The sequence below is a fragment of the Sus scrofa genome, chromosome 1, assembly GCF_054392235.1.
Source record: "Sus scrofa isolate SSC_HxYL_T2T_F1_AM1 chromosome 1, Sscrofa_HxYL_maternal_Yorkshire_Landrace_v2.0, whole genome shotgun sequence".
NCBI lineage: Eukaryota > Metazoa > Chordata > Mammalia > Artiodactyla > Suidae > Sus > Sus scrofa.
In genome coordinates this window covers 170,135,321-170,162,552 of record NC_139383.1, presented here as the reverse complement: position 1 = coordinate 170,162,552, position 27,232 = coordinate 170,135,321, and the positions used below count along the sequence as shown (strand labels likewise).

At 35.4% G+C, this 27,232-nt stretch overlaps 1 protein-coding gene across 12 annotated transcripts in view; it reads right to left on the bottom strand.

Moving 5' to 3' along the window:
- PIGN (phosphatidylinositol glycan anchor biosynthesis class N) overlaps nt 1–27,232 on the bottom strand; it is a 99,210-nt gene that overhangs the window by 56,749 nt on the left and 15,229 nt on the right. For 4 of the 12 annotated variants that reach the window (XM_021099773.2, XM_021099782.2, XM_021099768.1 and 1 more), the window contains 8 exons: nt 26,652–26,758; nt 22,632–22,756; nt 19,462–19,592; nt 18,467–18,583; nt 15,757–15,797; nt 11,989–12,048; nt 10,268–10,360; nt 9,407–9,462 (listed from right to left, as the gene is read on the bottom strand). In XM_021099773.2, coding sequence (XP_020955432.1) covers nt 9,407–9,462; nt 10,268–10,360; nt 11,989–12,048; nt 15,757–15,797; nt 18,467–18,583; nt 19,462–19,592; nt 22,632–22,756; nt 26,652–26,758 — 730 coding nt within the window. The remainder of the gene's footprint in view (nt 1–9,406; nt 9,463–10,267; nt 10,361–11,988; nt 12,049–15,756; nt 15,798–18,466; nt 18,584–19,461; nt 19,593–22,631; nt 22,757–26,651; nt 26,759–27,232) is intronic. The other 8 variants (XM_084977283.1, XM_084977291.1, XM_084977282.1 and 5 more) reach the window with 2 other exon arrangements.

Below are 27,232 nucleotides of genomic sequence, written 5' to 3'. Positions count from 1 at the left end.
CCAGCAGCTTGTCTATGAACCCTCTAGAGTTCTATAGAGCTACCTGATGGAGAATCTGTGCCTACTCCAAGGGATCCCAGATCTTTCCCTACCACCCTGTCAGACTGTGGGAAAATTCCCCACCCCCTGGACTCACTGGGATTTGGAGGAAAAAGGCATGAGGAAGCAAGAATACATTACAGAAAAACAGGTTACTTCAAAAGATTGCTATGTTCCAGTTCTCTGTCCTTTAGACACCACACATTTTGGAATATCGTCCTAGAAGTCTTAGAAATGGAATTACAGGCCCAAAGGACATAGGCATTCTCTGAAGGCTACATCTAAGATGAATTTTCCAAAGTTCCATAAAACCCTTCTGGTTGATCTCCTTCTCCTTGCACTGATCCCCTCCACTTCCAAAATTACTGACTGCATCTTCTAATGTTCTTGGTATTGATATGGGTATCTTACTGTCTACTTCATCAATTCTCAACTTGCTGGACTACTGATGATCATCTGCTTCTAATCTATTTAATTTCCTACTATCCCAAATATATGCCCTCAGTTATAAAATGGTTAAACTCCTGATTCTTCATCTTGCTTGCACTGACATTAGAGTTAGTGTTCATAAAGATCCTCCCTCTCTGCTTTTCAAAATCAAATCTTCATCATCTTTTATGGGTCACTCCAAATCTTACCTCACACCATTAGCACTTTAGTGTGGTCTAATGATCAATTTATTTCTCTTCAATTAAATTTTAACCTCCATATGGACCATTAATTATTTTCATTAATATCAATAATGCTTAACAAACTTCAAAGCGAATAAAATGAATCAATAAATCTTAATTAAAATGTTATCAAAATATAACAGTCCTAAAAAAGGAAGAAAATAAAAGAACATATATTGCCATTCTTAAAGCACCAATGTGCTAAACTACTTAAAAAGATTTTTTAAAAAGTTTGTCCAAAACTAAATTAAGCTAATTTCATATGTGTTCTCAAGTGAAATCTTAGGAAAAATGAGAGAAACATTTTAAAGATAAATATTTATATTAATCACATTATATATGAAACATTATGTTATATATGGAGTACTTAGGTTAAAAAAAGGGGCAGCCTAATTTATATCTAAATAATAGATATTATATTTTTCTAAATGGACAATTTATAAATCTAGGGACATATCAAAGGTTCAGAAATATGTCTGGAATTCATCAAAATGTTCTATTCAAACCTCAATGTATCATTACTAAAGACTCATAAACTCGTTCCCTATGTAATTTTTTGTTTTCCATAAGTTGAGAGGGGTTTCAAATTAAGTCTCAGGATCACATATTTTAAGCATAAAGAAGTTTTGTGAGAAATGTAAAGTCCAGAATATAAAGTAATGTATAGATAGATATCACCTTTTCATATATATATTTATTTATTTTTGCTATGGCTGTATCTGAAGCATATGGAAGTTCCCAGGCCAGTGATTAAATCTGAGCCACAGGTGCAGCAATGCCAGATCCTTTGACCCACTGAGCCAGGCCAGGATTGAACCTGCACCTCTGAAGCAAACTGAACCACTGAAGTTTGGATTTTTAACCTATTGCACCACAGCAGGAATTCCAAGGTACAATATTTTAACATCTATGCAAAAAATACAAAACAACAAAATAAGGGAGAGCAATCAAAGGAATAGCAAATATAAATTAAAATGAATAAAGGGAATCTTCATGCATCAATATGGATAAATCATGAAAATTATAATGAATGGCAAAAAAGAGAATTCAAAAAAAATTGGTAGATTTTAAAAAATACGGATTCAGTTATATTATACTACTTTTATTTCCTAAGTAAAAAAGAAGATCAAAAGAAATATGGTAAAATGTTAAAATTTCTTAAACCTGGATAGTAGGTACAAGGGTTTTTGTCATATTCTCTATTCTTTTCAGTGTGTTTGAAGAATTTCATACTCAAAATTTTAAATATGTTAGCAAAAGGGATATATGCACATACATATGTACACATGACTCATAAAGACGGATGCGTAAGAAACTGCAACTCTGCCTCCAGGAAAAAAGACTGTAAAGACGGGGACATAGGCATGGAATTTTTATTATCAGTTGCATGATTTTTATTGTAAATATGCATTTTTCATTTACATTTTACTAACCTAAGATTTTTAAAAATAAAATAATTAAAACACTAAAATTTAACCATATTTTCTGGCTATGATGGGAAAGCCTGGACATACCAATACTTCCACCAAGAATAACTAGAAAGCCTGATGAAATAAAATTAAATTTTTTTAAAGGTACTAGAGAACTGCTGAGACCACCAAAAATTGAAGGGTTTAGATCCTACAGAGAAGGGAAATATGCCAACATTCTACAGACTGTAACCCTTAGACCATCAGTACACAGGGAAAAGCCTAAGAATTTGGGCAGACAGCTGCTGCTGGACTTAAGAGAATCCAACAAAGCTTCTGGCAACCTTATCAGACAGTAGAGATAAAAATTACAGTTTGCGGCAGACAATGCAGCCAGGATTTGGGGATGCAAAAGAAAATAAAAATGAAAGAATAATACACAATTTTCATTCTGGATTTTTAAAAAACACAGAAAGCATCTGAAATTACGTAAACTAATTCAATACAGTTCTGAAGTGAAGTCTTAAGAAGAATGAGAGAAGGAACTTTTTTTTTCTTTTTTATGGCCACACCTGTGGCATTATGCAAGTTCTCAAGCCAGGGGTCAAATCAGAGCTGTAGCTGCGGCCTATCCCACAGCCAGGGCAACATCGGATCTGAGCCATATCAGTACGACCTACACCATAGCTTGCAGCAATGCCAGATCCTTAACCCACTGAGCAAGGCCTGGGATTGAACCTGCATACTCATATAGAGACAAAGTCAGGTCCTTAACCCACTAAGCCACATTGGGAACTTCAGAGCAGGAACTTTCACAAGCAAAAATTTAAATTCTACTATATATAGAGATCTCAGTTAAAAAACAGAGGCCCAGTCCTGGTGAGAGAAAGTAAGCTCGCCATTCAGCTGAATGCTTCAGCTGTGTAGCTGTGTAGGACAATAGGATGAGAGGCTGGGAAGAAGGTGGTTTCAAGATATATGAGAGACAAACTCTGGTGTTCAGGAGCCAGTTGAGAAGAAACGCTCTAGAAAACACAAGATTCAGCTGAGATCCCTGGGAGGCTCCACTCTAAGAGCAGGAACAAACCAGTCAGAACAGAAACAAACTGCAACACAGCCTTAAATCAGCTACTGCTCTGTGCCTGTCAGAGGATAAGGTAAAACCTCTCCAGGGAAAGAGATAAGCCAGAGATTCTAAAACTTTTAATACATAATGATAAGGGTTCATTTAAAAACTACCAGACTCAACAACAGGGCTAGCTGAAAAAGGACTATAAAAACAAAGTCACTGACAAAATGGTTATTGACATTATCAAATATAGACTTTGAAATAATTGTGGTTAATGCATTTGATAATGATGAATAAGGTAGAAAATTACATCAAATAACTGTAATCTCCTTTTTACATAAATTAAAACAAAAATCCTAGAACTGAAAAAAAGTGGTAACTGAAATTAAGAACTCAATAGCAGCAAACTAGACAAAGCAGAAGAGAGATGTGGTGTATTAGAGGATAGGTCAATAGAAAATATCTTGCCTCAACCTTGAAGAGCCGGAAAAAAATACAGAAAAGACCTTTAAAAGAAATACACATCACTGCGGCCAGGAGAAATGTGTGTGTGTGTATAAAATCCCAGAGAGGAGGAAAGAGAATTTGGCAGAAGTAAATATTTGATGATAATGGAAACATATTTCTACATAGTAACTTCTATAAAAATTTTTCTTTTTTATTAACTAAATTTTGACATTGAAAACATTTTAAAATAATCTATTATTATCTATTAAGCTTACTAACAAGCAAAAGAGAAATAAATATTAGTTGTGCATATTTCTTTGTTGTGATTGTTATTGCTCCATCTTTTTCCCATAGGTTATTTGAATACTGTGGAAGAAAATAAGTTTTAGGATTATCAAAATCTTCATCATCAATTTGTCAGAGAGAACTACTGTTCGGAGGGTAAAATCTCCTTAAAATGCTTCCCTTTGAGGTGCTGGGTCTTCTTTACTCACATTTTCATTACAAAGATATTTCATTTTCATTAACATATGATATTTTAGAGATACCCAATGATATCTACTCCATTCCTTTTTAGAATGTCTAAAGGAAAAATTTTATCAACAAGACAAAGGCAGAAATATCAGGATTAAAAAATTATTTCTAGAAAAATTTGAACTCCTTTAGACTGACCAATGATGTTGAATCTTATGTCATCTTTCATGTCATAATAAAGTAAATGAATATTTTCCTATGTAGGTATGTAACGTATAAAAGTTACTTTTTTAAAAGAATTTCAGGTTTGAGGAATAGAATTACATTTTTAGTAAATAATTAGTATATCAGATGGATGACGCAGTAGAAAGATTCACATTAAAACCAATATCTAGAGCAAAAATAAACCCATGGGACCTAATCAAACTGAAAAGCTTTTGCACAGCAAAGGAAACCAAAAAGAAAACAAAAAGACAACTTACAGAATGGGAGAAGATAGGTTCAAATGATGCAACCGACAAGGGCTTAATCTCTAGAATATATAAACAACTTATACAACCCAACAGCAAAAAAGCAAATCAGTCAATGGAAAAATGGGCAAAAGACCTGAATAGACATTTCTCCAAAGAAGATATACAGATGGCCAACAAACACATGAAAAAATGCTCAACATCGCTGATTATAAGAGAAATGCAAATCAAAACTACCATGAGATATCACCTCACACCAGTCAGAATGGCCATCATTAATAAATCCACAAATAACAAGTGCTGGAGGGGCTGTGGAGAAAAGGGAACTCTCCTCCACTGTTGGTGGGAATGTAAACTGGTACAGCCACTATGGAGAACAGTTTGGAGATACCTTAGAAATCTATACATAGAACTTCCATATGACCCCACAATCCCACTCTTGGGCATCTATCCGGACAAAACTCTACTTAAAAGGGACACATGCACCCGCATGTTCATTGCAGCACTATTCACAATAGCCAAGACATGGAAACAACCCAAATGTCCATCGACAGATGATTAGATTCGGAAGATGTGGTATATATACACAATGGAATACTACTCAGCCATAAAAAAAAATGACATAATGCCATTTGCAGCAACATGGATGGAGCTAGAGAATCTCATACTGAGTGAAATGAGCCAGAAAGCAAAGACAAATACCATCTGATATCACTTATAACTGGAATCTAATATCCAGCACAAATGAACATCTCCTTAGAAAAGAAAATCATGGACTTGGAGAAGAGACTTGCGGCTGCCTGATGGGAGGGGGAGGGAAGGGGAGGGATCGGGAGCTTGGGCTTATCAGACACAACTTAGAATAGATTTACAAGAAGATCCTGCTGAATAGCATTGAGAACTTTGTCTAGATACTCATGTTGCAACAGAAGAAAGGGTGGGGGAAAAACTGTAATTGCAATGTATACATGTAAGGATAACCTGACCCCCTTGCTGTACAGTGCGAAAATTAAAAAAAAAACAAAAACAAAAACAAAAAACCAATATCTAAATTTGGCCTAAGGGTCTTTAACCCATATCACACTAAAATAAAAAAATATATTAAAAAGAACCAAAATATCTTTTGTCATTTTAGTATAAAATACATTAAAATACTTTGTTAAAATTTAAGTTGCCTGAATTTACATAGTAATTTTAAAATAAAATAGAACATGTTTTGCCTTCTATTGACAAGGTACAATATCTCCTTCCCATTTTCATTTTTTTCTACAATATCTGTTAAGAGAATTTTCTTGTTATTTTATCATTTCATGGAATTTTTTCTTTTAATGTTTTTCTTGTTTTACTTGGGCCTCTATAGTACACACTTTTCAAATAGAAAGAAAAGTGCTTTTCTCCGTTTAAAGGTATTCACACGCTGCCAAACTATGCTTCTTCTAATCATATAGCTCCACCTGCTGGTCATTCCTTTGTATAGCAATAGACCCAATTTTAGCTTTGAGGATTTTCTGAGCAATTCTACTTGTCACAATGAACATTTCGTGACATTTATTCCTTTCTTGAAGTCTTTAAAATATCAAAGATAAAAGTTAATTATTTTTTTAATGAATAGGATAAAGCAGGATATGCAATTACCATATTGGATCCTTTTACAACTCTCAGATATGCTATACGATCTCAGCACTCTTATTCTTCCTTTATCTTACTTGATGCATTTGCTATTTCACCACCCTAGGAACTACTGTATTATTCATCAATTATTCATGCTAGAAAAGACTAAATAAGACAAGGGAAAAATGGTAGGGAGATGATATTAAACTAAAATCTAGTGATGCCAATGAAACTGATCATGAAAGTAAAATCTCAAGACTGAATTTTAAACTGTAAATATCCTAGATAAATTTTCTCAGACTTAAGAATTAATGAGTGAACAACATATTTCTAAGAAGAAAAAGGAAATATGGCACTTATTCAAAAGGAAGGACTTCACTGAACAATTATTTGTAACAAGAAACTGAGTTGTTCTGCTGTGTCCACAGTATTCTTTCATCTTTATGATGTTTATGTGCCAATAATTACTTGATATAATTAAGTGGACAATGCTGACATTAGGTATATACATAAAGGTGACTAGAAGGAAGGAAATGATGTAGAAATGAAAAAAACTCAAATAGAGAAAAATAAAGAGCCCACTGTACTCAGATCATACTTGCTTTTCTAAGGTTTGACTCTTAAAAACCAAGATATACATTATTATGATTACTTAAATAGCATTCACTGAGTAAAAAAGTTTTATACTATAATTAAACCTTCTCATCTATTTCACTGAAGCCTTGATTCACCTGCCAATCTTCAAATGATTTCCCTTTCTTATACTCCTAACAACTGTTCAAAATCACGTCACATCTTAGTTGCTTCATATTTGAAGTATGTTTTTTGTTTGTTTGCTTCGTTTTGGCCGGGCCTGCATGCCTTGGACCGGGCATGTGCAAGTTCCCAGGTCAGAGATCAAACCTGCGCCACAGCAGTGACAAGGCTGGATCTTTAAGGCTAGGCCACCAGGGAACTCCAAAGCATGCTTTCTTGTACAGTTTGAAATGTTTTCCTTCCCTGAAGTTTCCAGTGTATAGGGATGAAGAAATGTATGCCTTCCAATGTTTCCTTCAGCTTCTTCTTTTTTTGGGGGGGAGGGGGGCCTGCACCTGCGGCATGTGGATGTTCCCAGGCTAAGGGTCGAATTGGAGCTGCAGCTGCCAGCCTATGCCATAGCCACAGCAATGCCAGATCTGAGCCACATCTGCAACTTATACCACAGCTCATAGCAACACTGGATTTTTAACCCACTGAGGGAGGCCAAGGATCAAACCTGTATCCTCATAGATACTAGTGAGATTTGTTTCCGCTGAGCCATGACGAGAACTCCCTTCCTTCAGCTTCTTAATCCATCATCTCCTAAAATTCATTTCACTTCATTTGAGGTCTATTTCCCATTCTAATTGGGAAGATTTGCCTGCCATTTGGACCAATCCTATACAATTTATTATTCTGTAAGTTTTAGCTGCATTTCCCATTAAAAAAAAATACAGCCTGTATTCTCTATCATTTTGCAAAGTGTGTGCTGCATTTTAAATTTTATAGATATAACAGTTTCTCAGATATTTCTGAGGATTTTAGTATTTTTAAGTTCTTTTCTAATCCTTCAATTGTTTATTTCCTCATGAGTCAACTCCTTGTTTTATCTTATTGCAGGCTCTTGATGAATGAGTATTTCCAGCCAGACAAGTCTGCAGGCAGGATGGGTAAGCCCAGGGTGGGAATCAACCATTCTGTTGGGCCCCACATGACACAGAGTTAGTAGTGGGGTTGCAGGCAGATGTTGAGCATCAAAGCTGGAGAAGTTCATGGTCAGTCTCTAGGCCAAGGGGAAGAAGGTGGGCAGTGTGCACTTGAATCCCTTGCAGAAGAGCATTTCCCTGATCAGTCTTTCTAAAGTAACTGATCTAAAGTAACCCTCAGTTACTCTCAATGTCCTGTATATTTTCTTCATACCAAGAATTGATAATATATTTCTTGTTCATTTACTTGTTTATTTTGTTTGGCCTGACTATACCACTATGTTACAAATAAACATATGCATAAGATACCTAAATGATATAATATGGGGCAAATTCCAACTGATAAAGTCTTGGCTTATAATCTCTATCAGTATATATGATGATCTTATAATTAGGGACACTCCTCAAAGATAATTCTACCACTGACATGTATCATCTAATTTATTTCATATGATCATAACTTGCAAAATCCTAATTTTGCTTTGTTTTCACTCTCCTACACACACACACACACACACACACACACACACACACACACACACACACAGGCAGACAGTCAGGCAGGCTGGTATACAGAATTGTTATTATATGATTCAGAGGGCAATAGTTTCTAGTTTATGAATACCACTCTAGTGCTATATAAGTTGTCAAAAACAACTCCAGTGAAGTCATTCAATCACATCCCTACCATCCATATTTCAAGCAATTTCTATTATTTTGGTCAAGAGCAAAATCTTTCCTAATTAAATGTGAATCCCTGCTAATTGCAAATGAAGCCCAAGGAGGTTGAGTGAACCCTCCCAAGTCAGTGGCACAGAGCCAGGTTTGTGACCCAAGTCTCCCCAATCCTAATTTAAGGAAAACATCTTTCTGGATGTGGGACAAAATCTGTTGCCCATGAAAATCTGCTCTCCTCTTTTCCCAAGTAGTTGTCAGTATTCCCCAGAACTGTATCACTGGCCTTTTATTATCACTGTCTACATTCTCCCTAGAGCCTCCTACATGTATAACACTTTCTGCCACCATACTTATGCTGATGATGCCAAAATCTTCATAATAAACTCATTTCTATCTTGAGATCCAAGTCCCTATTTCTAACTAATTAATTGGTATCTTTAATTGTAAGTTGAACTTAATAACATTCATCCTTGCCTCTCCTACCAGCTCTTCTTTCTTCTATATGCCATAATGGCATAAGCATCTTCCCTATCAACTGAAGAGTCCCCACACCTTTCCGGTCCAACCCTTTAAATTTATCTCCTTAATGTTTCCCATATCTCTCTGCTCTCCTGTATTTCCTCTACCAGCCATTCAAAGATATAGAGCATCTGGCTCATTATTTATAAAACAACAGGAGAGGCTTTCATTTGGAAGACTATACTAATGCACACAAAAAGACAAAGTTTTTAAGTAATTTACCTATCCTGTCAAGCTTTCAAACTCATTGAAAATTCTTTCTTACATTAAAAAAAAAAAAGAGAGAGAGACTTACTTAAAGGGTGTAAACAAAAACGATAAAGTAGCTTCTTTTTTCTGAGTCATTTTCACCTGGGAACCAAGCATAAAAATATTTTATTATAAATGAGAAAAAAACTGATTTCATTTTGAAATATAAACATCTATTAAAATGGTTCTTCAGGGATAGAAATAAATGGAATTGTGTGGTGCTATATTATTTCATAAATATTTAAAGTAAATTTTAATATTATCATACTGTTAAAATAAGCTGAGAATTAAGCATATCAAGCCGGCAAAATAACATATTTGTAATTAAACTATACTTCTTTAACTCTTAGGAAACATAATATACCAAGCTGCAATAATACTAATAAGAATAACAGAAATTTTCAGTTAAATGGTCATTTCTTAATGCATGTAATAATATACACAGAATGGTAAGAAATGTTACAATCTCTAACACTACTTTTACAAGACAAATCCTACTGACAAAGACTTGGTTTCGGAGTTCCTGCTGTGGTGCAGTGGGTTAAAGATCCAGCATTGCTGCAGCTGTGGTATAGATTGCAGCTACAGCTGGGATTCAATCCCCAGCCTGGGAACTTCCATATGCTGTGGGCATGGCCAGGCAAGCGTGGCGGGGGGACTTGGTTTGTAGTCTTTATAAGCATATGTGGTAGTCAGGACACTCTCAAAGGTAATTCTATACCTTCAAACTGATTCATGGAACCTGCACCTCAGAAATGTGAAACTTTATGACACTAGTCAAATACACAAAATTTAAAGATAATAAATTATAGAAAATTATTTCTTAAAACACCAAATCAAGTATTTTTACTTAATGCATTCAATTTAAAAACTGTAGTGGTGTCCATTTTTGTGTGTGTTATCTTACCTTGAATTGTTCAAGGATCTGTACTGCATTTGTAAACATGCTCTCTGCTTTGAAGAGGTCAGTGGTGTTTAATATATCCACAGGAAGGATCCCCTATAAATAATAAACACAGATTTAATAAGAGTACTTACAAAGCTCAGAACTCTTATAAAAAACAGACTTACGAAGAGCAATAGGGACAAGACATATGGACGAATAAATTCCTGGAATAATTAAACAAAAAATACTTTTAAAACCATGACTGAGAAATGATCTGTTATTTTTCTCACAAAGTAGATGTAATAAAGTAAATGAAGCAAAAGGGATGAATTAAGTTCAATAAAACCTAATATTTACCAAAAGATTACTATGCTGCAGGCAGTGAAGTACTCTGCACACGCAAAAAGTTACTACGGTGGGCCACAGCCAACATGCTTCAAAAGAAAAAAAAGACAGAGTTCTCTTGTGACACAGTAGGTTATGGATCTGGCACTGTCATTGCAGTGACTTAGGTCACTGTCGTGGCATAGGTGCAATCCCTGGCCCAGGAATTTCCAAAACATGATGCAGGTATGGCCCAAAAACAAAAGATGTAATAAGAAAAATGAAAGTATACTATGTGTAGTGAGAGCAAGGATTGTTTTGTGAAACTTGTTTCAGTTATACACATACACACATACTTATGTCTACAGTGGTCACATTACTCAGAGTTCTGAGGTAGTTATGGTGACATTATTTTTAAAGTTTGATTTGCAGAGCTAGTAAGAATGACTGGTGTGCATGGATTTTGTTCGCTTGTGTTTGAGCTTTTCAGCATCCAGTTGCCATTCTTTTTTTCTTTCTTTCTTAGGGCCACACCTGCAGCATATGGAGGTTCTTAGGCTAGGGGTCCAATCAGAGCTGTACCTGCTGGCCTACGCCAGAGCCACAGCAACACAGAATCTGAGCCATGTCTGCGACCTACACCACAGCTCAGGCAACGCCGAATCCTTAAGCCACCGAGCGAGGCCAGGGATCGAACCCACATCCTTGTGGATGCTAGTCGGGTTTGTTAACCGCTGAGTCATGACGGGAACTCCCAGATGCCATTCTTAACAGCATTACCATCAGAAGAGCATTACCATTATATGTTGAGAACTCTTCCCATTAGACACAATATGGTGGGTCTCTAATGGGGCCCTGCCTTCCCTTACTTGGGAGTAGACAAATAACACAGGCTAGACCACTCAAATGGTAAAGCACTGGAATTTGACTCTTGAGAGGCAAGGAATGGACAGTACAACAGGTGTAATGCTATGCTCCCCTAATGTTGGCATCCTGAGCAGACTAGTCCTGCCATGGGGCCATGGAGTACTGATTTCCCTGTCTCCAGAGCACCCTTGGTTCCTGTTCATTCCCCCTTTGATCCAGCAAACCACTAGTATATTTTTAATAAATTTCCTTTAAATGGATTCAGTTTCTGCTGCTTACAATAAAAAGTACTTATATATTTTCACCACTTGTAACTAAAATACAAAGAAATAAATCCTAGACATTTTAGAAAATAAAAAATTTTAAAGAAAAGCTATTAGGCTTGTGCTCTACGCTGCGCATTCATACATAATTATGAGGTGTTACATATTTAGAAGGAAATATAAAGAAAAAGGTTTTAAATGTAATCAAAGATAATTCAGAAACAAAAAGTAAATTTTATTACACAGTAATTTTTTTATTCTGAGAGTTAAGAAAATTGCATTCTTTACCACTGAATTAAGAGGAAAGGGAACTCCAATAAGAGAAGCCATCAATGGTGCAATATCAGCCTGCAAACAGAAAAAATTTAAATCTAAGAAGTCTACAGATATCAACAAGGAAACTTAGTAATATAACTATATTTTGAAAGATAACTACGATATTCTTTATCATTCATTACCTTAAAAAATTTGTTTTGCCACTTTTTTTTCCAGCAGGTGGAATTCCCAGGCCCAGGATCTTTAACCTGCTGAGCCACCAGGGAACTCCCAAATATTTATTTAATACATAAGTATATATTTTTTGTTTGTTTGTTTTTTGTCTTTTGCCATTTCTAGGGCCATTCCCGTGGCATATGGCAGCTCCCAGGCTAGGGGTCAAACTGGAGCTGTAGCTGCTGGCCTACACCACAGCCACAGCAACACAGGATCTGAGCCATGTCTGCAACCCACACCACAGCTCAAGGCAACACAGGATCCTTAACCCACTGAGAAAGGCCAGGGATAAAACCCATATCCTCATGGATACTAGTTAGGTTCGTTAACAACTGAGCCATGACAGGAACTCCTACACAGTAGATATTGATCTCTAAAAATGTCATTTGCTAGAGGTACATGAACCTTTTTTAATCATGAAAAATTAAATTTGAAAGGAAACTACTAAGAGTTCCAAATGTAAAATATGCCATAACAAAAAGTCATTTATTCTAGGAGCTAAAAACGACCACCCTGGAGGTCCCTGGTGGCTCAGTGGGTTAAGGATCCGGCATTATCATTGCTATGGCTTGGGTCACAGCTGTGGTGTAGGTTTGATCTCTGGCCTGGGAATTTCCACATGCCATGAGCATGATCAACAAAACAAAACAAAACGAACTTTGATCACCCTATGAAATAGTTTCTGAGTATTATGAAAGGGATGCTTTAACTAGACAGAAAATAAACAGTAATAGCAGACTTTAACTGGAGAAATATATTTATATATATATTAACTAAAGAAAGAAAAGAAAGTATGTGTCAAAAGGAGGTTGTACTGCCAACCAGTGAAGTCCAACAAAAGTATAAACCAGATAAGAAGCTCTTTAGACAAAAGGCCTCAAATACTTTTTGGATACCTCCCTTTCAAGTAGCTCCCCTTTAAGTCCAATGTCACAGAAGAGCTCTCCTTGCTTTCTGTCTCCATGGCCTCCCCTCCCCATTGCTCCTCAGGCCACTCCAACTTGCTTTGCCTCTATCACCCTGAAGACCTCGCTCTCTAAAGAATTAATAACCTCCATTTTTTACCATCTAATTGATTGCTTTTACATTAGTCCCTTCAATTTTTCATGCAGCAAAGTGCCAAGATGACAGAATGCCCAGTTTTATATACTTGCTTGTGATCTCTGAGACCCTGGGCAGGTTATTTAACCTCTCCAGTGCTTCCATTTCATTATTAGTTAAAAAATCAATAGATGTTTCTCCCTTACAGGGTTATGGCAGGATCAAATGAGAAGTACCTGGTGCACAGTCACCCTGCACCAATTAATTGGTGGCTACAAATACTGTTGTAGTGATTACAATCACTTGACCACCCTGCACAGTGCAGACCACCCCTTCTGGACCTCTGTAACATCTCTCCACTGAGTATCTTCCATTTCACTGTGGCTCCTCTCCAGATACCTTCTCAAGCCCCCATTTAAAGTTGGAGTTTGGGGAGCTCCCTGGTGGCTCACTGGGTTAAGGATCTGGTATTGTCACTCTCAGAAAACCGTACCATTTCAGAAAACTGAAAACTCCAATGGTCCTGTTTGCCTTCTCTCCTTCCCCCAGAATCCACCGTTGGCCTCTTCTGATCTGTTCTCCATGCTGCAGCCAGAGGAACCCTTGCACAGAAACTCAGATCATGTCACTCTCCAGGCTTCAAACATTTTGAGGGCATCCTCAAACTTAAGGATTAAGAACACAGGGCCTGTGAGGCCCTGCATGATCTAGTGTCTGCCTTCTTCTGCCTCACATCACACCACGGTCCCTGCTGCTCTGTACACTGCTTTCTTCCAAGATCCTTTAAAACGCCATGCACCTTCTACCATAGCTCTGGGCACACATGTTGCTCCTCTGTCTGGAAGGCTCTCCTCCTCCTGCCTTGGCCTGGCAACTCCTACTCTTTTTTTTTTTTTTTTTTTTTTTTTTTTTTTGTCTTTTTAGGGCCACCCTCACAGCATATGGAAGTTCCCAGGCTAAGGGTTGAATCAGAGCTGCAGTTGCCGGCCTACACCACAGCCACAGCAACACAGGATCTGAGCCGTGTCTGTGACCTACACCACAGCTCACAGCAACACAGGATCCTTAACCCACTGAGCAAGGCCATGGATCGAACTCACATCCTTATGGATACTAGTTGGGTTCCTTACCACTAAGCTACAATGGGAACTCCTCTCCTACTCACTCTTCAATCTCAGCTCGAGCCTCACTTTCTCAGAAAGCTTCTGCTGACCACACAGTCCACCAGAAACATCCACTTCATGCACTAATCACTTCACAGGCCTTATCACAGCTGTAATTTTATATATCTTTGCATGATGAATACAAATAAATATAAATTTTATCTTACCCTAAACTATAAGCTTCCCAGCACAGGGATTGTGTCTGCTTTTACTCACCATTTTATCCTTTACATGATGTTTAATGTCAATGTATTAATGTTTCAATGTTTTAATGTTAGTGTTTGCACAATGTTTAAACATACTCCAGACACAAAACAATGCTGGCAGAAGGAATAAATAAAGAAATTCTCATTTAATATAGATCTGAAGTAAGAGTATTTGGAAAGCAAGAGCTGAATCTATATTTAGTTTTTAATTATGATCCAGCCTGGCTGTAAGTAAAACATGTTCCTTTTTTATGGACTTTTAAGTTATTCCTAGCCATTTGATGGTGATTTTTATTGCAAATTAACAGACTGTTATCTGATTCTATACATTTTCACTTACTTGGTTTATAAGCATCCATCCTGAGAAAAGAGACCATTTTTCTGTAACTACAGGCCTGAAAATGAGATCCTAGACCTTGGTTTATTCATTACAATAAGGAATGTCAGCTTGTGAGGTGAGCTGGAGAAAGTAAGACATTTTTGCCATTTTAGAGGCCACATACCAATGATGCCAGGCCTTCTACAAATAGTGGAGATGGCTGTCTACCTAGCATATTTTCAACAATGAAATTCTGTGCTTCACATTTACAGATGATGTTACTAGTCTAATTTGATTAGGTTGGCCATGAATTTTCCTATAATTAAGTTTTCTAGCTGAGTAATCTACATATTCTTGTCACTTTTTCCCCATTACATTTGTAAAAATTCTAGGTAGAATTAAAGATAAAATGTGTGTTAATAAAAAAGAAACAGTAACTGACACGCTAACAAGAAAGAAACCCATAACGGGGTTTTATTAGATCTGTGCTTAAAGCAACTAAACAAGGCAACCATGACAAGAAATGACAAAAATTGAAAAGGCATGCAAATTTCAATTTGCATAATAATTCTTTAATTACCCAGTGTTGTTTGGAGGGAGTCTCCTCCTTTCAGTTTTACTTGAGGCTGCTTTTCTTTTTTTTTTATTTTGCCAAAGAAAGATTACTTGGGGTTAAAATATTCACAGTAACAGGATTTCCCTTGGTAACTGAAATATTTTAGAAAAATCCTTTACCATCATTATTACTAATACACTTTTTTTTTTCCAGATTTTTTTTGGTCTAAACTTCTTATAGGAGAAATTGAATTTAAACACGATTAAATTTAATGAATACCTGATTGACATCGTGCCTCTTCCAGTTCTCCAATTTCCATTCTGAAAGATACAATTAGACACAAGAGCTGATGTTAAGAATTAAAAAAAGAATAAATCATTTTATTATTACAAGTGGTCAATAATTAGTGGGAAAAAACGTATCGGAAAAGTCCATTTTAAGCCAAGTATGAACAAAAAGGGTTCTTAAAAAGGCAGAATTGTAAATTTTTAAAACTAGAATTTTCAAAACTATCTGAAAAGTAAATACTTGATGTTTTATCTGATAATTTACTAAACCTTCAAAGTGCTTATTTGGAGATAATTGTATCAAAACATCAGTAGGCTAAGGAAGGAAAGATGGAAGTAAAAGGCATAATGATAATACTGTTAGCATGATTATAAATAATTACAATCCTATTTCAGGGAATTATTAAGGCAACTGATGGTTTGTTAGTCAATCTAAGATTTTCTTATTTTGGTACAGGCAGTTACTTGCAAAACACTTGAAATTATAGCTCTGATGCCACTACTGTCACTAATCCCAAATGTGAAAATAGTATAGGGACTATTAAAATTGCCTTATTCCCCCATCTTTCTACATTTAAATTCATAATTTCAATAAACAGTAATCAAAATAAATGATTTTGAGAACATGCCTTAATTTTAAGACTTTGTCTTTGACTTTAAGATATACTACCAGAAGGTTTCTAAGATACTATGATGATGACATTTCATTTAATAAACTAATAAAGTTTAAAAACACAATCCTGATTCTACTAGTCAGCTACTAAATATTCACACTAATCATTTGATGACGAAAAACATCTACATTCTCTTTCACTATAACTTATGATAATTAACATTTACATGAGAAAAAATACATTCTTTCTGTAATGATCCTTGAGGTCATGTGATTCTGAAACATTAATTCAATGTTTTAGATTTGATGATATAAAAATCAAATGCCAAAATAAAGTTCTATCTCCTAAGTATAAAGAAACTATTTAACCTAGCTTCTATTTAACCTCAAACTAAGCCATTTAACACAGAACATAGGGATGTAAAATGGTATGAAGCTGCTTTGGAAAACAATTTGGCAATTTGCAAAAAATTTAACATAGAGGAACATATGACTCATTTATTCTGCTCCTAGGTGCCTAACCAAGAGAAATGAAAACACATGTTCACACAAAAACTTTTATACAAATGTTCACTGCATCATTACCAAATAGCCAAAATGTGGAAACCCAAATATCCAAAAGATGATTGAATATGGCCTATACATACAATGAAATATTATTCAGTTAAAAAAAACCCACTGATAACATCTATAACATAGATGAACTTTGAAGACATTATGCCAAATGGAAGAAGCCAGACATAAAAGACCAGACAGTAAGTTATTCCATTTATATGAAAAGTCTGAAACAGACAAATCTATAGAGACAGAAAGTAGATTAATGGCTGCCGGGTGATGGGGAGAGAGAGGAATAAAGAGTAACTGCTAATGGGTAAGAGGTTTTTTTTGGTTTTGGTTTCTTTGGGGGGGGAGGGCAACGAAATGTTTTGTAATTAGGTAGTCGAGATTATTGCACATTCCTGTGAATATACTAGAAAATATTATATTATTCATCTTTATTGGTTTGGTTTGGTTTTGTCTTTTCAGGGCTGCACCCGTGGCGTAGGGAAGTTTCTAGGCTAGGAGTCGAATCTGAGCTGCAGGTGCTGGCCTACGCCACAGCCACAGCAACGTGGGATCTGAGCAGCATCTCTGACCTACACCACAGCTCACCAGCAATGCCAGATTCTTAACCCACTGAGCGGGGCCAAGGATAGAACCTGCATTCTCACGGTTACTAGTTGGGTTCGTTACTGCTGAGCCACAATGGGAACTCCCAATTATACATTTTAAAACATGAATTTTATGGTATGAGAATTATATCTCAATAAAAAATAAATTCAAAAAAAGAAAGAGTATAAGAAAATTTTATTATATAAGCCAAAAAGTCTTCTGTGGTAGAAATACCTACCACAGCTATGTATACAAATCCCTGGAGTTTTTAAAAAGAAAATTTCTAGGCCTCACCCAGACTCATAGAATCAAAATATCTAGTGACAAGGTCTGGAAATCTGTAATTATTTTTTATCTGTACATTTAACAAGTGCTTTTGGATAAATCTGACACAACTAATCCAGAGAAAGGCATTTGAGAGGAATTTATTTTTGTCCAATTAGTAAAAACTATGGAACTCTCAAAACCCCTTACATTAGAAACTAGCTAGAGCTCCAGGAAAAAGGACTTCTTTTTCGTCATGGATTGAGAAGCAAGAGAAGCTTGGACGATAGAGAGAACCTTCAAAAGTACTACAGATAGGGCAAAACCTGTCTGGTTTTGAAATACCAATTGTGACATATGTGTGATTTACCTGATTGTAGCCTTTGCAGGTAAGGTCTGAATCAAGGGTTTAATCTAAGTCCTAGAATAAGAAAGCTTGTGAAGAAAAAAATAGTAAAACTTATACTTGAACTTTCATAAGGCAAATAACTAAACTGTATATTTCAAGCTGAATATTATAAATTAAATAATATGAACTATACAAAAGTAATACATAGAAATGGTAATGACACATACATCAAAATGAAAACTTGAAAAGTAATTTTTCAAATTAAACTTTGACTTTATTTTAAAATGTCAGATTCATTAAAATAATAAAGATAAATGTTCATACCTTCCAAATATGTGTCATCAAATTTCTGAGCTGACACTCTTTGAGGATACTTGATTCCAGCTCCCCAAGTGACAAAAGGAGTATTAGTCTCTGAAGGATGACCAGCCCCATGGGAACCTACAAGAAGACACAAAAAGCAATAAGACAAGGACATAAGAACTAACTTATACCTAAATATTTTTTAATACTTAGTTTTAAAGAGTTGATTCAAGTATAGCTAATTCTAGTGACCACACTCCTAAATGTTTGCATCTCCATGTAACAATTAGTTTTAAAATGCTCCCAAGGCAAGTCAGAGCACCAACAAACAGGTAAAACCAGAAAGCAAAACATCGGTTAATTGGCTCTGGTTGAAAGAAGAATTGGAGGAGATGCTACCAGAGTAGCACCAAAGGCAGAAAGAACCGGGAAGGCTCCTTAGTCTAAGGCAATTATCCCAAACCAGGTTTGCTCTCAAGGGGATGGCAAAGTTGCTTTATGCTTTTCTTCCAGGCTACTCTATAGCCAAAAGCCCTTTATAAAGTGGAAACAGCTCACAAGAATTCTACATTATGATTTGGGAACCCAAATCTCAGCTTTGCCTTATTTCATTCTCTATGCACATACTGTGTTTGCCTTGGAAACCTAACAGGGAAGACAGGTTCATCAAGGGTAGAGGTTCAGTAGTCCTAGGCCCTCAGTAATACCACCTCAAACACACCCCCTTTGCCATCACATACAGTTAATTCTAGGTAGATAAATAAGTATTTTTCATTTTCTTCTTCACACTTTTCTTTAATTTCTCATTTTAAATGAGAATATATTCCTTTTTGAAGTTAGAAGCAATAATATGTAAGATCAGTCTTTTTTACACTACCGTTTTAAGCATACTATTATGTGCTAGACACTTTGCATATACTAAGACATTTAATCCTCTTCCACATTATAAGATATCTGCAAGCTACATTTACCACTACTTTAGTCATAAAGTATATATCACTTAGAGACAGACTAACCCCAGTCTGTCATTCCATGATCAGAGGTAAAGATAAATGCTGTTTTCTCATCATTTCCATAAAAATCTTTAAGAGTAGATTCAATTTCTTTCAATCCATCATCAACTATTTTAATATTATCCAAATAATCCCTGTTTAAAGAGAGAAGAGAAAGCTAAATTACATTAATTACATTGATTTGGAAAAATCAAATTTATTCAACATGAACTTATTACATTCAAAGTCAATAACTCCTGGAATAGTTTTAGATGTCATCTTTAATATTTTAAAATCAGAGTGCTTTATATTGCTAAAAATTTTTTTCTCATTTTAAAGAAGTAAAAAAATTTAAACTGTTTTCAGAAATAGTTCTTAAAAAGGTATTGATTAGCATATCAATTTTAATGCATGCCTTTTAAGTCTCAAATGCAGTAATGATGACTTTCAAGTTCATGCCTCTCATAATGTAAAACTATATTGTCCTTGTCATAATAGGTAAGTATCACTATTTCAAGTATATAATATTTCTATCTCTTAGAATGTTTGTGATATAAAACACTGTAATACAATACAATGTTTTTAACAAACTATACTTAAGCATTCCATACAGTTGAACAAGGATGGTTTGTTATGAATTCTATCACTTATAACCATGCATTATGTTAAAGAAGGGAAACATGAGGTATTCACTACTGGCAGCTAACCAATAGCCTGTACAGTTAGTTAGACCAACCGAAAGCAAATTCAAAATGAAGAATAAAAGTACAACATGGAACAAACAATCCAAAAATTTATATGGAACCACAAGAGACCCAGAATTGCCAAAGCAATCCTGAGGAACAAAAACCAAGCAGGAGGCATAACTCTCCCAGACTTCAGGCGGTATTACAAAGCCACATTAATCAAGACAGTGTGTCTTACAGACATACAGACCAATGGAACAGAATAGAGAACCCAGAAATAAACCCAGACACCTATGGTCAATTAAACTTTGACAAAGGAGGTAAGAATATAAAATGGGAAAAAGACAGTCTTTTCAGTAAGTATTTCTGGGAAAACTGGACAGCCACGTGTAAATCAAAGAAACTGGAAAACACCCTCACACCATGCACAAAAATAAACTCAAAACGGCTTAAAGACTTAAATGTAAAACAAGACACCATCAAACTCCTAGAAGAGAACATAGGCAAAACACTCTCTGACATCAACTTCATGAATATTTTCTCAGGTCAGTCTCCCACAGCAACAGAAATAAAAGCAAGAATAAACCAATGGGACCTAATTAAACAGATAAGCTTTTGCACAGCAAAGGAAACCATAAAAAAAAACCCAAAAAGACAACCTATGGAATGGGAGAAAATAGTTTCAAATGATGCAACTGACAAGGGCTTAATCTCTAAAATATACAAACAACTTATACAACTCAACAGCAAAAAAGCCAGTAACCCAATGGAAAAATGGGAAAAGACCTGAACAGACAGTTCTCCAAAGAATATATACAGATGGCTAACAAGCACATGAAAAAATGCTCAATGTCACTGATTATTAGAGAAATGCAAAGCAAAAGTACTATGAGGTAAACACCTCACACCTGTCAGAATGGCCTTCACTAATGAGTCAACAAATAACAAATGCTGGAGAGGGTGTGGAGAAAAGGGAACCCTTCTACAGTGTTGGTGGGAATGTCAATTGGTACAACCACTATGGAAAATGGTATGGAGGCACCCTAGAAAACTATACATAGAATTACCATATGACTCAGCAATCCCACTCTTGGGCATATAGCCAGACAAAACTTTCCTTGAAAAAAGACACATGCACCTTGCATGTTCATTGCAGCACTATTCACAATAGCCAAGACATGGGAAACAACCTAAATATCCATTGACAGATGACTGGATTAAGAAGATGTGGTATGGAATGGAATGCTGCTCAGCCATAAAAAAGAACAAAATAATGCCATTTGTAGCCACATGGATGGAACTAGAGACTCTCATACTAAATGAAGTAAGTCAGAATGAGAAAGACAAATACCATATGAAATCACTTATATCTGGAATCTAATATATATGGCACAAATGAACCTTTCCACAGAAAAGAACATCAAGTACATGGAGAACAGACTTGTGGTTGCCAAGGGAGAAGGGGAGGGAGTGGGATGGACTGGGAATTTGGGGTTAATAGATGCAAACTATTGCCTTTGGAATGGATAAGCAATCAGAGCCTGCTGTATAGCAATGGGAACTTTACCTAGTCACTTATGATGGAGCATGATAATGTGAGAAAAAGGAATGTATACATGTATGTGTGACTGGGTCACCTTGCTGTACAGTATAAGTAAACCAGCTATAATGGAAAAAATAAAAATTATTTAAAAAAACGTACAAGATGAATTCTTCCTTTTCTTATAGTATGCAAAAGTGAGAAAAACAGCCACTGTTTTATATAAGAAGTGTTACTGAAACACAAAACTTTATACTATAATATGCTATATAGTTAGATACAATACTGATTAAATGTAAAATAAGAAATAGTTAATTATGTCTTTTTGTGATATATATTAACAGCATAAAAATGCTTTTTATTTCAAAATTTACTAAAATACCTCTAAAATATAATTTTTTTTCTCTCTGCCCTGATAAATGAAGGATATATTTTCTTTACATTAATATATAGTCTAGGGAGTTCCTATCGTGATGCAGTGGAAACAAATCCAACTAGGAACCATGAGATTTCAGGTTCAACTCCTGGCCTTGCTCAGTGGGTTAAGGATCCGGCGTTGCCGTGAGCTATGGTGTAGGTAGCAGAGGCGGCTTGTATCCAGCGCCGTGAGCTATGGTGTAGGTAGCAGAGGCGGCTTGTATCCAGCGTTGCTGTGGCTGTGGTGTAGGCCAGCGGCAGCAGCTCCAATTAGACCCCTAGTCTGGGAACCTCCATATGCCACAGGTGCAGCCCTAAAAGGACAAAGGATTAAAAAAAATAATAATAAATAAAGTCTCGTCACAGCACCTGTGTTTTAGCCACTGTATCATACTTCATTTTATATTAATGAGAACTTATTCTACTTCAGAATTGTTTAATGTATAAGTTCTGTTGTGATAATACAAAGAAAACATTATAATACCTTAAAAGCTCAAAGAGAACAGGTGTTTCCTTCAAAACCATGAAATTAAACACAGTATTAAAATTACCTTGATGATGGTCGGTGAGCATGTCCATTTGTATCTATTCCTAATAAATGTAAGAAAAAAACTATTTTGTCTTCATTTAGTTTAGAAAACAAAGATTGATTGTTTCTGGCACCACGAAAGAGTTCCTATATGCAAAAAATCAGTTTAAAAAATTTAGTTCTTTTATTTTATTTAAAAAGTAATTCTGATGAAAACATTTAATTAAATTTATTCTTAACTATAAAATTTATTCTTAGTTTGTTTAAATTTGTCCTCAGGACCTACAAACGCAAAGTACTTAGTTCAGACATCTTATGTTCAAATAACAAGTCAGCTATTTGCTATGTTATAATTAGGCAAAAGAAAGGTTACAGAAAAGCAATCTTGATTTCATGAAGCTCTCATAATACTGAATCAAATCCAGTAGACTAAGTAACTATTTTGACAAGAGCCAAAAATAAAACAGTACTAGTGGAAACAGTTTAGGAATTCTTTAACAGTTTAAAATGTTTTAATACTTCTTATCTTATGTGTTACCACTCTGGTACAACCATATTCTCTCACTTGGAACATAGCAAATAGCCTTCTATTTCCTTTGTCCCAAAGCTAGAATCCTTATGATAAATAAAGTCCACTTAATGAAATATGGTTCAAAAGTATTATTTCATAAGGATAAACTGAATTCATAAAGCCCTCCAGGAAAAGGACACATCCTATACTTATATACACATGAACATGTAAACAAGTACCTATGGAGAGTACTTTTAAATTATTTTATTTATTTATTTTTTTAGGACTATGCCTGTGGTTCCTAGGCTAGAGATAGAATCAGAGCTGCAGCTGCCAGCCTACACCACAGCCACAGCAAAGTGGGATCCAAGCCACATTTGCAGCCTATGCTGCAGCTTGCTGCAACATGGGATCCTTAGCCTACTGAGTGGGGCCAGGTAGCAAATCTGCATCCTCATGGATACTAGTCAGATTCTTAACCCGCTGAGCCACAACAAGAACTCCCTTAAATTATTTTTAATAAGTCAACAGGCTGCCAAAATATATAATTATTATTCACATACATGTCTTTAACTATAGATGTAAATTTTAGTAACAATAGGTCTTTAACTTTCCAACAAAAGCCTGAAGTGTTTTTTCAATTATTTCTTCATTATTACAAACATCAAAAAAAAAAAAAAATGCTACCCTCAGAGAAACCATCTATTCACGAACAGAAATAAATTTAAAAAACATAAACATAAGGCTACCATTGAGGAGGACTTTCCTATACATTCTACCTAGCCCCTTTCATATATATTCTGCTTAGCTTCTAAAAAATTTTAAATCTAGATAGAAATGGCAAGTTCTTCAAGAGAAAGGAATTATTTTCTAAAGCTGACAAAAAACAAACAGCAGTTGAACTTGAGTTAAACTTATAATTTGTTCCATGACTGATAAAAAATATTCAGCTTTGTAAAAAGTGCTATTCATTCATATATGGACACAAGATCTGGGAAGCCATGAAATATTAATCTTGCTGACAGAACTCAGCCTGTTAGATTCCCATTTGCCTTTTAAAAAGTTGGTCTTTAAGAGGTGAAATTTACTCTTAGATCCCCCCCGCCAGGCCAAAAAACTTATGTACAGTTATGGCCACCAGCTCCCACTTTTTCTCAGCTCAAAGGCACTTATTCATTTCTGTACTCAACAAATATTTATTAAGTGTCATGGGAGACTGCCAGATGACTATCCTGGCATGCATTCTCCCTTTCTCTGAGTATAACCTCTGATTTTATTGGACATGTCAATGTTCTAAACTTAAAACCTACGTATTTCCCATCCTCTCTCACAGCTACATGTACCTTTTTGGTTACGGCCAATGAAACACAAGTTAAACATTTTAGTCAACGGTCTATATGGACCTAAAGTTTTTGAAGGAAATACAATTCAGTGGAAGAGAAGATCCTTTTTGATTCCTTGTACAGTTAGCCTAAAATACTGAAATGGCTGGAACTCCAGCATCTCTTGGATCATAAGACAACTCTGAAGATAAAACCCATAGTCTGAGGATAGAAGTTAAGGAGACTAGGTTTTAATGACACTGTAGAACTATGGCAATCATGGACTGCATCAATCCTGGACTGCCTAATTCTGGCATAATCTTTACTGAGACAGAAGTAAACTTTTTCAAGCCATATATTTTTTTTAGCACAGAGGTGAACCTAATCTAATACATGTATTTATGTACCATATAACTCCATGATGGGAATTTAGATTTAACAATGCGAGAAAGACAGTATCTCTGCCATCAAGATGTATGTAAGATTAAGATTGTTGCCAATGTATCAACAATTACAGCATAGCATAATAAAGTACTAAGATAAGGACATCAAGAGAATATAGAAAAAGGTTATTAATAAGTCAAACTGGAAGTGGGATAAAGCAAAGGAAAGTCAGGTAGGACCTAAGAGAAGGGATGGTTATGTATATTTTACCCATTTTTTAAAAGTGAGTAGAAATAGGCATATATTTGTAAACTGCATGGCTGGAATTAAGCATGAGCCTCTGGGCAGGGCACACAGTCCAGGTAAGACCCCTGACTCCCTCTCTAGCCTTATCTCTAGTCAGTGTACCTGCCATGCTAACCTCCCCTTTTCAGTTCCCACATTGGCTCTGCATTTGGGGCCTAAGTTTACATAATGCTGTTGGCCTATGCAATCCAGATCCACCCATTTCTTTGTCTCCTACATTTCTTCAGAGATTTTTCTCAAAACTCTCAGGTAAGCCTTCCTTTAATTATTCAGTTTAGATCAGAATTTTCTAGAGATATATTCTTAGTCCCTGTATTTTTCCTTCACACCATTACCACTGTTGATGATTTCATATTTTTGTTGTCAATTAATGTACATATCTCTATCTTATAAAATTGTAGGCAAATCTTTTTTTTCTGGTGATTGTCATATACCAATACTAGCAGTGTTGAAATAAGGAAGGAAAAAAAGGCATAAAATCAGGCCAGCCACTAGCTATATCTGCCTGTCCGCAAGGAATCAAATCTATGATTTTGGAGCATTTTTAGCTATGTTTATGAAATTAGAAGCCAAGGTGCTAACATGTCAATTATATTAAGAAGTGGTACTTAGCAAAGTAACTTGCTAACTATTTTATTTAAAAAGTTTTATTTAACTTGAAGGTTTTCCCTTTTGACAAAGTATGTGTTAAGTGAAAAAAAGAAAATTTCACAGGGAAAGATTCTGACACAAGAAATAGGCTTTATCAAATAATATATTGAGTACTTAATTCCTACTAATAGAAAGAAATACGTAGACACATACTATTTACACACTAACAAAAATGTCTATATTGGAATTCCTGTCGTGGCTCAATGGAAATGAATCTGCTAGCATCCATGAGGACGCATGTTTGATTCCTTGCCTCACTCAGTGGGTTAAGGATCCAGCATTGCTAGGAGCTGTGGTGTAGGTTGCAGACGCAGCTTGGATCTGGCACAGCTGTGGCTGTGGCTGTGGCACAGGCCAGTGGCTATAGCTCCAACTTGACTCCTAGCCTGGGAACCTCCATATGCTATGGGTATGGTCCTTAAAAAAAAAAAAAGTCTATATTACGTTATAATAAATGCATTAGATTTGAAAGCATTTTTCAAAAGACTTTCCCACAAATCACATGGTCCTACTACTTGTAAGAGATTCGTTCTGTGGTCAACAAAAGATCAAGAAGGTTTCCCTACAATGATTGAGTGAATTAGGAATGAAATGCAGGTTTCCTGAGTTTAATGAAGGGCTCAATTTACCATCAGAAACACAGAAATTAAAAGGGTTAACTTTGAAAAAAATTTTTAAACCTCTATTAATTGCTTATTGTAGAATGTGTAATTTCTTAGAATCTAGTCTTTTAAAAATAGTATGCTACAATAAAGAACTTCAAGCTCATACAAGTAGAAAAAACTAAGAAGTATTTATTAACAAATCAGTTTCTAGTACATTAGGTACAAATATGTGTCCTGTAGATTAGCCACTCAATAGCACATACCTTAACATTATCAAAAACCCAGGTATCCAGTTTTGTTACATCCTGGGCACCAAAATCTTCACTGCTGGCATCATAACTACATGGAAAAACATTATTTCTTTTAGCCCCTAAAAAGGAAATTGGGGGGAAAGTGTTAATAATCTTTTAAACTGCCATAAAATATGAAACAACCATCTAAATATTTTTGTGAGCAACCAGAATTTTTCACAAAGCAGTCTATATTACGATGGGAAAGAGAAAAATAGGAGGAATGATTAATATTTATTTCATGTGTCATGCTTTAATATATGCTGTTGCTTTTTGTTCTCCCAACAACATATTTTAATTTTACAGATAAATCACAAGTGAGTTAATTAACCTACCAAAGTCACAGTGCTAATTAACACACAATAACACAAAAGTAAACACCAAAGTTTGTCTCCCTATAGGGATTAAACGATTCAAAGAATTTGTGCATCTTAGTTAGTAGGTACAATCTAAAATAGATTAAATCATTTATTTTATAAAATCCCTTAACCAAGAAGAAAATTCAAATATTTCAATAAACATTTCCTCATAATATGTACATTCTTCTTAATATA